At 52.4% G+C, this 11375-nt stretch overlaps 1 protein-coding gene across 2 annotated transcripts; it reads left to right on the forward strand.

Annotated features, from left to right (window-relative positions):
- The first annotated feature begins 3405 nt into the window (after window positions 1-3405).
- On the forward strand, window positions 3406-7738 carry LOC119957913 (bone morphogenetic protein 4-like). Of its 2 annotated transcripts, none has more exons than XM_038786106.1 (2): window positions 3406-3891; window positions 6624-7738. In XM_038786106.1, the coding sequence occupies exons 1-2, from the start codon at window positions 3534-3536 to the stop codon at window positions 7427-7429; spliced, it is 1164 nt and encodes a 387-aa protein (XP_038642034.1). In that variant the 5' UTR covers window positions 3406-3533; the 3' UTR covers window positions 7430-7738. The 2 variants fall into 2 exon arrangements, with proteins under 2 accessions (XP_038642034.1, XP_038642035.1); XM_038786107.1 differs by having other exon boundaries at window positions 6627-7738.
- Window positions 7739-11375: the final 3637 nt, after the last annotated feature.

Below are 11375 nucleotides of genomic sequence, written 5' to 3' on the forward strand. Positions count from 1 at the left end.
ACATTCCGGCACCTGTCCGGGGAGGCTGGTACGAGTTCTTTGGCCAAGCATTTGATCATATCTCCCCCTGTGAATTGGTGTTCTGTTGTTTAATAATAATTATCTTTATTGTCATAAGTAGGCTTACATTAACACTGCAATGAAGTTACTGTGAAAAGCACAGGGAGGACGTGCAGACTCCACACAGACAGTGACCCAAGCTGGAACTCGAACCTGGGACCCTGGCGCTGTGAAGCAACAGTGCTAGTTTATTAACACTCCGTTAGACATTTTACTATTTATAAATTCAAATTGTGGTCGTAGTTCCAATCAGTATAACTTCCATCTAAACCTGGCTCTTAACAGGATGTCGCCCATAACCCAGAGAGCCCAAGAATGGCACTGCTGCCTCACAGCGCCAGGGACCCAGGTTCAATTCCGGCCTCGGGTGACTTTGGGGAGTCTGCACTTTCTCCCCCGTGTCTGCGTGGGTTTCCGCCGGGTGCTCCGCTTTCCCCCCACAGTCCAAAGGTGTGCAGGTTAGGTGGGTGATGTGCCATCAGTGGACACAAGACGAGTAGTGAATGTAACTGAGGCTTTAATAAACTAAACAGAAAGCCTCCTGGCCTCGGATCCCGAACTGGGGCAGCGGCGGAGACCAGCCACCTTTATACCGAGCCCGAGGGGAGGTGGAGCCACCTTTATACCGAGCCCGAGGGGAGGCGGAGCCACCTTTATACCGAGCCCGAGGGGAGGCGGAGCCATCAGGCAGTGGTTTACCACATTACATGTAATACAGTGGCAGTTTACCACAATACACATATTATATACTACAGTGGTTCGGAGCCAGCAGGAACAAGCCCAGGCATGTAACAATACAACAGTACAATACAATACAGTGGCTTACCACAGTGGGGTGTGCAGGGATAGAGTGGTCCTGGGCAGGGGTGCTCTTGCGGAACGCCGGTGTCGACTCGATGGGCTGAATGGATCTGAACCCAGGCCTCGAGATTCCCCGAATGGATCTCCTGATCCTCCCTCGTCCCGGGAAACTCCACCTTGCGGCAGCCGGCACTGATCCCTGGGGATAGGTGGGAAAATCTCCCTCGGGGCTTTGATAGAAAACTCTTGGCTCCCACCTCCCGTTGCCGCTACATCTGGCCACAATCACACAAAATAAAATGTCTGAAGGGATTAAGGAGAAAAAAAAAGACACCAATGCACAAATAAGACCCGGGGGGGGCAGAAGTAGGCCATTCGGCCCATCGAATTTGCACTGTCATTCGATGAAATCGTGACTGATCTGATATGATAATCCTCAACTCTACTTTCCGGGCAGCACGGTGGCCTAGTGGTTAGCACAACCGTGTCACGGCGCTGAGGTCCCAGGTTCGATCCCGGCTCTGGGTCACTGTCCGTGTGGAGTTTGCACATTCTCCCCGTGTCTGCGTGGGTTTCGCCCCCACAACCCAAAAATGTGCAGGGTAGGTGGATTGGCCACGCTAAATTGCCCCTTAATTGGGAAAAATAATTGGGTAATCTAAATTTTTAAAAAAACAACAAAAAAAACTCTACTTTCCTCCACCTCGTTGATTAAAAACCTGTCTATCTGAGCCTTCAAGATACTTTAAAAAATAAAATTTAGGGTGCCCAATTCATTTTTTCCAATTAAGGGGCAATTTAGCGTGGCCAATCTACCTACCCTGCACATCTTTGGGTTGTGGGGGTGAGACCCACGCAGACACGGGGAGAATGTGCAAACTCCACACGGACAGTGACCCAGAGCCGGGATCGAACCCGGGACCTCGGCGCTGTGAGGCAGCAGTGCTAACCACTAGGCCACCGTGCTGCCCTTGTCTTCAAGATACTTAACGACCCGTGAGGGAATGCAGACCCCTGAACCCCCCCCCCCAGGGTATTACCCCGGCTGGACAACTAGTCCAGTGACAACACCACCACGTCACCTCCTGTAGCGTCGTCACAATTTGCTACTTGCCACCCAGACGATTTTTTTTCAATGAACCATTTGTCTATCTATTCCTCCGGTTGCATTGGGAGATTAATCGGTGGAATTCTGGCGACCTTAAAAAGGCCAAAGTTAAAGAGAGAGAAAAGTTTATAGATCATCCTTCGAATTTCTCAAAAGTGCTTTTCAGCCAATGGAAATATTTTTTGAAGTGTGGTCACTGCGTAGGAAAGACGGCAGCCGAGCTGAGCTCAGCAAGATCCCACAAACAGCGATGGCCTGGTAAACCCCCGTGAATCTTTTCAAATCCCACTTTTAAAAAAATTACTTTTCAAAAAATGTTTTTTTTCTTCTTCGCAATCAGGGGGGAATGTAGTGTGGCCAATCCACCTAGCCTGCACATCTTTTTGGGTTGTGGGGGTGAGACCCACGCAGGCACGGGGAGAATGTGCAAACTTCCACACGGACAGTGACCCAGAGCCGGGATCGAACCTGGGACCTCGGCGCCGTGAGGCAGCAGTGCTGCTTACTGTTCCACAACACTGACTACCAATATCTGATTGGCTGTGAAGCATTTTGGGCCATTTTGAGTATTACGGAAGCGGGCAGGCTGCAGAAAGATTTGCAGCCAGGCGAGGAGAGTGGGCAGTGAAGTGGCAGATAGAATACAATGTGGAAAGGTGTGAGGTTTTGCACTTTGGAAGGAGGAATGGAGGCACAGACTATTTTCTAAATGGGGAAATGCTTATGAAATCAGAAGCACAAAGGGACTTGGGAGTCCTTGGTCACGATTCTCTTAAGGTTAATGTGCAGGTTCAGTCGGCAATTAGGAAGGCAAATGCAATGTTAGCATTCATGTCGAGAGGGCTCGAATACAAGAGCAGGGATGTACTTCTGAGGCTGTATAAGGCTCTGGTCAGACCCCATTTGGAGTATTGTGAGCAGTTTGGGGCCCCATATCTAAGGAAGGATGTGCTGGCCTTGGAAAGGATCCAGAGGAGGTTCACAAAAATGATCCCTGGAATGAAGAGCTTGTCGTATGAGGAACGGTTGAGGACTCTGGGTCTGAACTCATTGGAGTTTAGAAGGATGAGAGGGGATCTTATTGAAACTTACAGGATACTTCGAGGCCCGGATAGAGTGGACGTGGACAGGATGTTTCCACTTGTAGGAAAAACTAGAACCAGAGGACACCATCTCAGACTAAAGGGACGATCCTTTAAAACAGAGATGAGGAGGAATTTCTTCAGCCAGAGGGTGGTGAATCTGTGGAACTCTTTGCCGCAGAAGTCTGTGGAGGCCAAATCACTGAGTGTCTTTAAGACATAGATAGGTTCTTGATTAATAAGGGGCTCAGGGGTTATGGGGAGAAGACAGGAGAATGGGGATAGAAACGTATCTGCCATGATTGAATGGCAGAGCAGACTCGATGGGCTGAGTGGCCTAATTCTGCTCCTATGTCTTATGGTCTTACACAAACGCAAGTCTTTCTCCAGATGAAAACCGGGACAGTTGCTGTCATGGCAGTTGACCCTTCCCTTCCATCCTATGCTAACCCAATTGTTGCCTCTTGCCTCCCAGCTCCACCATGCTCCCTGCTAGCTTTCTACAGATGATCGTGCTGTGTGCCCGGCTCGTGCTGGCTGGAGAGATCAGCTCGTCCTCTGAGGGAGAGAAGAGAGCGTCTTCGAGTGCCAGCCGGGAGGAAGGTGCCTCCCGCTCCTCGCCCGATGCGGAGCTGGTCCACACCCTCCGCCGGACGCTGCTGGGCCGGTTTGGCCTGAGCCGCCTCCCCAAGCCAGGCCCAGCCGCCGTCGTCCCTCAGTACATGCGTGACCTGTACCACTTCCACACCGGCGCTCACGGCAACATCCAGGGCTCCAGCTTCGCCTTCCTGGAGCGACACGCGGGCGACGCCAACACAGTCCGAAGCTTCCATCATCTGGGTGAGTGTGACTACCAGGGCTGGAGGGGAGGGGAGGGGAGAGGGATTGGATTTGTTTATTGTCACGTGTACCGGGGTACAGTGAAACGTATTTTTCTGCGAGCAGCTCAAACAGATCATTCCGTACATGAAAAGAAAATACGTAATAGGGCAACACAAGGAACACAATGTAAATACCTAGACACCGGCATCGGGTGAAGCATACAGGGTGTAGTGTTAATCAGGTCAGGCCATAAGAGGGTCATTTAGGAGTCTGGTGACAGTGGGGAAGAAAATGTTTTTGAATCTGTTCGTGCATGTTATCAGACTTCTGCATCTCCTGCCCGATGGAAGAAGTTGGAAGAGTGAGTAAGCCGGGTGGGAGGGGTCTTTGATTATGCTGCCTGCTTTCCCCGGGCAGCGGGAGGTGTAGATGGAGTCAATGGACGGGAGGCAGGTTCGTGTGATGGACTGGTCTGTGTTCACGACTCTCTGTAGTTTCTTGCGGTCTTGGGCCGAGCAGTTGCCATACCAGGCTGTGATGCAGCCAGATAGGATGCTTTCTACGGTGCATCTGTAAAAGTTGGTAAGAGTCAGCACGGTGGCGCAGTGGTTAGCACTGCTGCCTCACGGCGCTGAGGTCCCAGGTTCGATCCCGGCTCTGGGTCACTGTCCGTGTGGAGTTTGCACATTCTCCCCGTGTCGGCGTGGGTTTCGCCCCCACAACCCAAAGATGTGCAGGGTAGGTGGATTGGCCACCTTGCCCCTTAATTGGAAAAAATTAATTGGGTACTCTAAATTTATATTAAAAAGAAGAGTCAGTGTAGACATGCCGAATATCCTTAGTTCCCTGAGGAAGTATAGGCGCTGTTGTGCTTTCTTGGTCATAGCGTCGGCGTGGGTGGACCAGGACAGATTTTTGGAGATATGCACCCCTAGGAATTTGAAACTGCTCACCATCTCTACCTCGGCCCCATTGATGCTGACGGGGGTGTGTACAGTACTTTGCTTCCTGAAGTCAATGTTTTTTAGTTTTGCTGGCATTGAGGGAGAGCTTGTTGTCGTTGCACCACTCCACTAGGTTCTCTGTCTAGGTTGGCTGTCCAATGAAGGATCTTGACTTTTTGCCTGATTTGTTTCCCCCACCTTTTCCGAGGCTGGCGAGCCAGCTTTTGGGAGTGTGAGCCCAGCACTTTCCTTTATCTCCCCAACACTTTTCCCCATCTCTCCTCATCCAGATTCTAGCAACACGCAAGAACAAATGAGAACACCATCGCCCCCAAGCTCCCTTACAAATCGCACGCCACTCCCCGTTATTTCATCGGCCATGCTGGCAAGACCAGCATTTGTTGCCCATCCCCTAACTGCCCTTGAGCTAAGTGGCTTTCTGGGCCATTACGGGGGGTATTTAAGACTCGATATGGTGGTGAAAGGTACTTCTCGATGTGCACGTCTCTTTAAGATTTGACTGATGCAGGTCTGGCACAGTGTAGAGGGAGCTTAATTCTACATCTTTTTGTACAGGGGTTGGTCGATTGCCAATTTCAAGACTGCAATTCGGAGATTTTTGTTGAGGTCTATGGAATCAAGGACAGAAAGAATTATGGTACAATTGAATGGCGGAACAGGCTCGAGGGGCTGAATGGCCTCCTCTTATTCCGATGTCCCTAAATCCTACAACCTTCCAAAATGTCTCAGCTCCTTTAATTCTAATAATAATAATAATAGGTGTTACAAGTAGGCTTACATTAACACTGCAATGAAGTTACTGTGAAAAGCCCCTAGTCGCCACAGTCCAGCGCCTGTTCGGGTACACAGAGGGAGAATTCAGAATGTCCAATTCACCTAACTAGCACGTCTTTCGGGACTTGTGGGAGGAAACCGGAGCGCCCGGAGGAAACCCACGCAGACACGGGGAGAACGTGCAGACTCCTCACAGACAGTGACCCAAGCCGGGGATCGAACCCGGGACCCCGGCGCTGTTAAGCAACAGTGCTAACCACTGTGCCGCCCTGTCGCTTGCACATCCCATCTCTCCGCTGTTGGGCACCGTACCGTCATCTCTCTGGGCCCTCTGAGCTCTCGAATTAACTGCCTAATCCTCTCCAAGGCTGTTTGGACAGCCCCTTTCCAGAACCCACGACCTCTGCCGCCTGGAAAGATGAGTTGCAGCAGACACATGGGGAACACCACCACCTGGAGGTTCCGTCCATGTCACTCACCACCTCGACTTGGAAATATATATATTTTTTTTTTTTAAATTTAGAGTACCCAATTAATTTTTTCCAATTAAGGGGCAATTTAGCATATTCAATCCACCTACCCTGCACATCTTTGGGTTGTGGGGGTGAAACCCACGCAAACACGGGGAGAATGTGCAAACTCCACACGGACAGTGACCCAGAGCCGGGATCGAACCTGGGACCTCAGCGCCGTGAGACTGCAGTGCTAACCCACTGAGCCACCGTGCTGCCAGACTTGGAAATATATTGGCCGCACCTTCACTGTCGCTAAGTCAGAATCCTGGAAGATCCTCCCTAACAGCACAGTAGGTGTACCTACCCCGCAGGGACTGTGGCGGTTCAATATGGTGGCTCACCACCACCTCCTCAAAGGGAAATTAAGAATGGCCAATAAATTTTGACCTGAACAGCAACTCCCATGTCTGAGGAAAGAATTTTTTAGATTGTGGGAGGATTGTTTTCTCTGGATGCCTTATTGTTAATCCTTCTGCAATTGTTTTATTTCTGACAGAAGATGTCCAGGAGGCACTGGATTCCGAGGGAGGAAATTTCCACCAGATTGTCTTCAACGTGACCAACATTCCCAACCACGAACTTGTCACTTCGGCTGAGCTGCGTTTATTCAGGGAGGCCAATGGTGGAGCGCGTCCTGGGCTGGAAGCGGCTGCAGTCTACGAACTCCGGGGGCCCCCAGGCGGCCGGGTGGGGCGCCGGCTGCTGGAGAGGAGGCTACTGCCCGCCAACCGCACCCAATGGGAAAGCTTCAACGTGGGCCCGGCTGTGGCCGGCTCCAGGAAGGGGAGCGGGGGCCTCGTCGCCTTCCTGATCGAGTGGCCGCCGGGGCGGCGGAGGGTCGGCAGGTCGCTGTGGGGGCAAGCGGGCGGCCGGCCGGGCCGCAGGCCGCTCCTGGTCACCTACGGGCAGGACGGCAGCGGGAGGGCCCTGGGCCCCAGGGGGAAGCGGCACGGCGGGCGGCAGAGGACGCGGAAGAGGAGCCGGGGCCACAATCGCTGCCGGAGGCGGCCGCTCTACGTGGATTTTGAGCGGGTGGGCTGGACGGAGTGGATCATTGCCCCCCGCGGCTACAACGCCTTCTACTGCCAGGGCGAGTGCCGTTTCCCCTTGGCCGACCACATGAACTCCTCCAGCCATGCCATCGTGCAGACGCTGGTCAACTCGGTCAACACCAACATTCCCAGGGCCTGCTGCGTGCCAACCGAGCTGAGTCCAGTGGCCATGCTCTACTTGGACGACGATGACAGGGTCGTCCTGAAGAATTACCAGGAGATGGCTGTCGAAGGCTGTGGATGCCGCTGACACTCCCACCTCAAGAGCAGGGGCCTGAATTTTTTTATATTCGCTCGAGAAGAGCCAGGTCCACCCTCTCTGCCACCAGATTCCTGACCGCCTCCAGAGAGGTTATAGACAAGGACATTCACCCTGGGCACTCCCTCGCGGACACACCTCACCCTCACGGAGAGTCTCCCTGCTCTTTGGCGGCACAGCAGATCATTTCTTGCCTTTAAGAAGAGACTCCGGCTAGGCTGCATCTGAAGGACAGACTTGCATTTGTATAGCGCCTTTCGTGACTGAGCACCCCAAAGTGCTTTTCAGCCGGAGTACTTTTTTTAAAAAAAACGTGTGGTCACTGGACGTAAGCGCCGTAGCCAAAATGCGCACAGCGAGATGCCATGAACATCAATGCCATTTTGGCCCAAGGTGACCTTCGAGTGTGATCTTTTACTCCGGCCCGGGAGGGCAGACGGGGCCTCGTTTTAACGTCTCATTCGAAAGACGACGCCTCCGGCATTGCTGCACTCCCCCAGCGGGTGCGCCGAGAGTGTCGGCCAGAATTCTGTGCTCAAGTCAATGTACTAGATGAACGGCAGATATTAAAAATGCTTTTGTCGCTCTTGAAATAAGAAAGGAATTGGCTGCACGCTCATTCACCACCAAACACCTCTAACCAGGGAGAGCAAGAGGCCGTTCAACCTGTCAAGGCTGTCCTGTTATAGGGCGGCATGTGGCGCAGTGGGTTAGCACTGGGACTGCGGTGCTGCGGTCCCAGGTTCGATCCCGGCTCTGGGTCACTGTGCGTGTGGAGTTTGCACATTCTCCCCGTGTCTGTGTGGGTCTCGCCCCCACAACCCAAAGATGTGCAGGGTAGGTCGATTGGCTACACTAAATTGCCCCTTAATTGGAAAAAAAATAATTGGGTACTCTAAATTTATTTTTTAAAAGGCTGTCATTCGTGTGTACCAAAATTCCTCCCCCCGCCTTTGCTCCATCTCCCTTGACATCCTAATCTAATATTAAGATCAAGCCCTTTCATTGTGGGGCTCCCATCACCGGAGGTGATAGTTTCTCTACACGACTGAAAGAATGTCATCCTGTCGTACCCCATTCCAAAGCCAGCCCACCCTCCCTGAGGCCCAAGAACTGAACCCGGCGGGGGCAGGTTCCAGGTGGGGTTCGAACGAGACTCTGTCCGGCTGAAGCATCGCTTCCTCCCCGCAGTAAACAGGCTGGAGCGAGAGGCCAGAGGGTGCGGCCTCTGCAGTCGAATACCCGGCCGATGTGCGCTTAATAAAACAGATGGGAGGGCAGCACAGTGGCACAGTGGGTTAGCCCTGCTGCCTCACGGCGCTGAGGTCCCAGGTTCGATCCCGGCTCTGGGTCACTGTCCGTGTAGAGTTTGCACATTCTCCCCGTGTCTGCGTGGGTTTCGCCCCCACAATCCAAAGATGAGCAGGGTAGGTGGGTTGGCCACGCTAAATTGCCCCTTAATTGGAAAAAATAAGTGGGTAACTCAAAATTTATATTAAATAAAACAGATGGGGACCCGTGGGGCCACCTTACGACACTGCGGAGAAAGGAAAGGAAATCTCTGGTCCGTGCAACGTTGCCTCCGGCCCTCCACCTCTTTCAGCCGAGGGGAGTATCCGAGATCTTTGGCATTGTGGTCACCAATCTATGTGGGCGCAGCGTTCAAATCTCAAAGTTTTTCCCCCTCTGCTCTGTTCAGGGCCTTTCCTGTTGAGTTTTGTATCATTAAAGTCTATACTGATATCAGCTGAACTTGTGTATGTGTCATTCCAGATCTCCCTTCCCAGGAAAAACACAACACTGGGAAATACTCCTGTTCCTCGTGTGCATTGTTGGTTCATGTTCCTGTTGTTGCTTTTCTCTAATTTTCTTCCCACCGCTCCCTCTCTCTACCTCGCTCCCTTTCTCTCTCTCTCTCTACCTCACTCCGTTTCTCATTCTCTCTCTCTCTCACACTCTCTCTCCCTCTCTACCTCACTCCGTTTCTCTCTCTCTCTCTCTCTCACACACTCTCTCTCCCTCTCTACCTCTCTACCTCGCTCCGTTTCTCACTCTCTCTCTCTCACGCTCTCTCTCCCTCTCTACCTCACTCCGTTTCTCTCTCTCTCTCTCTCACACTCTCTCCCTCTCTACCTCACTCCGTTTCTCACTCTCTCTCTCACTCTCTCTACCTCACTCTGTTTCTCACTCTCTCTCTCACACTCTCTCTACCTCACTCCGTTTCGCACTCTCACTCTCTCTCACTCTCTCTACCTCACTCCCTTTCTCACTCTCTCTCTCTCTCACACTCTCCCACTCTCTCTCTCCCTCTCTACCTCACTCCGTTTCTCACTCTCTCTCTCACACTCTCTCTACCTTACTCCGTTTCTCACTCTCTCTCTCTCACACTCTCTCTCTCACACTCTGTCTCTCACACTCTCTCACTCTCACACTCTCTCTCACACACTCTCTCTCCCTCTCTACCTCACTCCCTTTCTCACTCTCTCTCCCTCTACCTCACTCCCTTTCTCACTCTCTCTCTCTCTCTCACACTCTCTCTCCCTCTCTACCTCACTCCGTTTCTCACTCTCTCTCTCCCTCTCTACCTCACTCCCTTTCTCACTCTCTCTCTCACACTCTCTCTCTCACACACTCTCTCTCCCTCTCTACCTCACTCCGTTTCTCACTCTCTCTCTCTCACACTCTCTCTCTTTCACACACTCTCTCTTCCTCTCTACCACTCCGTTTCTCACACTCTCTCTCTCTCTCTCTCCCTCTCTACTTCACTCCGTTTCTCACTCTCTCCCTCACTCTCTCCCTCGCTCCCTTTCTCACTCTCTCTCTCTCTACCTCACTTCCTTTCTCACTCTCTCTCTCTGTCTCACTCCCTTTCTCTCTCACTCTCTCTGCCTGTGCTCCCTTTTGCTCCCGTCTCTCTTCCTTTCCTCCCTCTTTCTCCCTGTTTTTCCATCTCTTTCCCCCCTCTCCCTTTCTTTTACTCCTTTTATGTCCCTCTCTCTCCCTTTCTCTTTCCTTCCTCCCCTCCCTCTCTCACGTCCCTCATTTTACTTTCTTTCTCTCCCTCTCTCTCATCCTTTCCATCTTCCTTCTTCTCACCTTTTCTTCCCTCAATCTCCTCTGTTTCCCTCAGTCAGCGATGTACCATAATGGGCCTGGGGTCCCACTCATCCTCCCCCCCTACAGACAGGGTCAGAGATTCTCACCCCACCCTCTGGCTGCATTGTGGGCTCCATTCCCCGACCGCATGCCAGTGTTCCCTGAACTCAATCGCCAAACCTGCTAACTTTGATGTCTAACTTTCTTTGCATCTCTCTCTGCTACCCCCTTATTACTGTCTCCGGCATCTCTCACTCCCTCGTTACTCCCTCCCTGCGTCTCTCACTCCCTCGTTATTCTCTCCAGCATCTCTCACTCCCTCGTTACTCTCTCTGCCATCTCTCACTCCCTCGTTACTCTCTCCCTGTGTCTCTCACTCCCTCGTTACTCTCTCCCTGTGTCTCTCACTCCCTCGTTACTCTCTACCTGCGTCTCTCACTCTCTCCGGCATCTCTCACTCCCTCGTTACTCTCTCCAGCATCTCTCACTCCCTCGTTACTCTCTCCGCCATCTCTCACTCCCTCGTTACTCTCGCCCTGCGTCTCTCACTCCCTCGTTACTCTCTCCCTGCGTCTCTCACTCTCACCGGCATCTCTCACTCCCACGTTACTCCCTCCCTGCGTCTCTCACTCCCTCGTTACTCTCTCCCTGCGTCTCTCACTCTCTCCGGCATCTCTCACTCCCTCGTTACTCTCGCCCTGCGTCTGTCACTCCCTCATTACTCCCTCCCTGCGTCTCTCACTCCCTCATTACTGTCTCCGCCATCTTCCACTCCCTCATTACTCCCTCCCTGCGTCTCTCACTCCCTCATTACTCTCTCCGCCATCTTCCACTCCCTCGT

This window comes from Scyliorhinus canicula, chromosome 27 (assembly GCF_902713615.1).
Source record: "Scyliorhinus canicula chromosome 27, sScyCan1.1, whole genome shotgun sequence".
Lineage (NCBI taxonomy): Eukaryota > Metazoa > Chordata > Chondrichthyes > Carcharhiniformes > Scyliorhinidae > Scyliorhinus > Scyliorhinus canicula.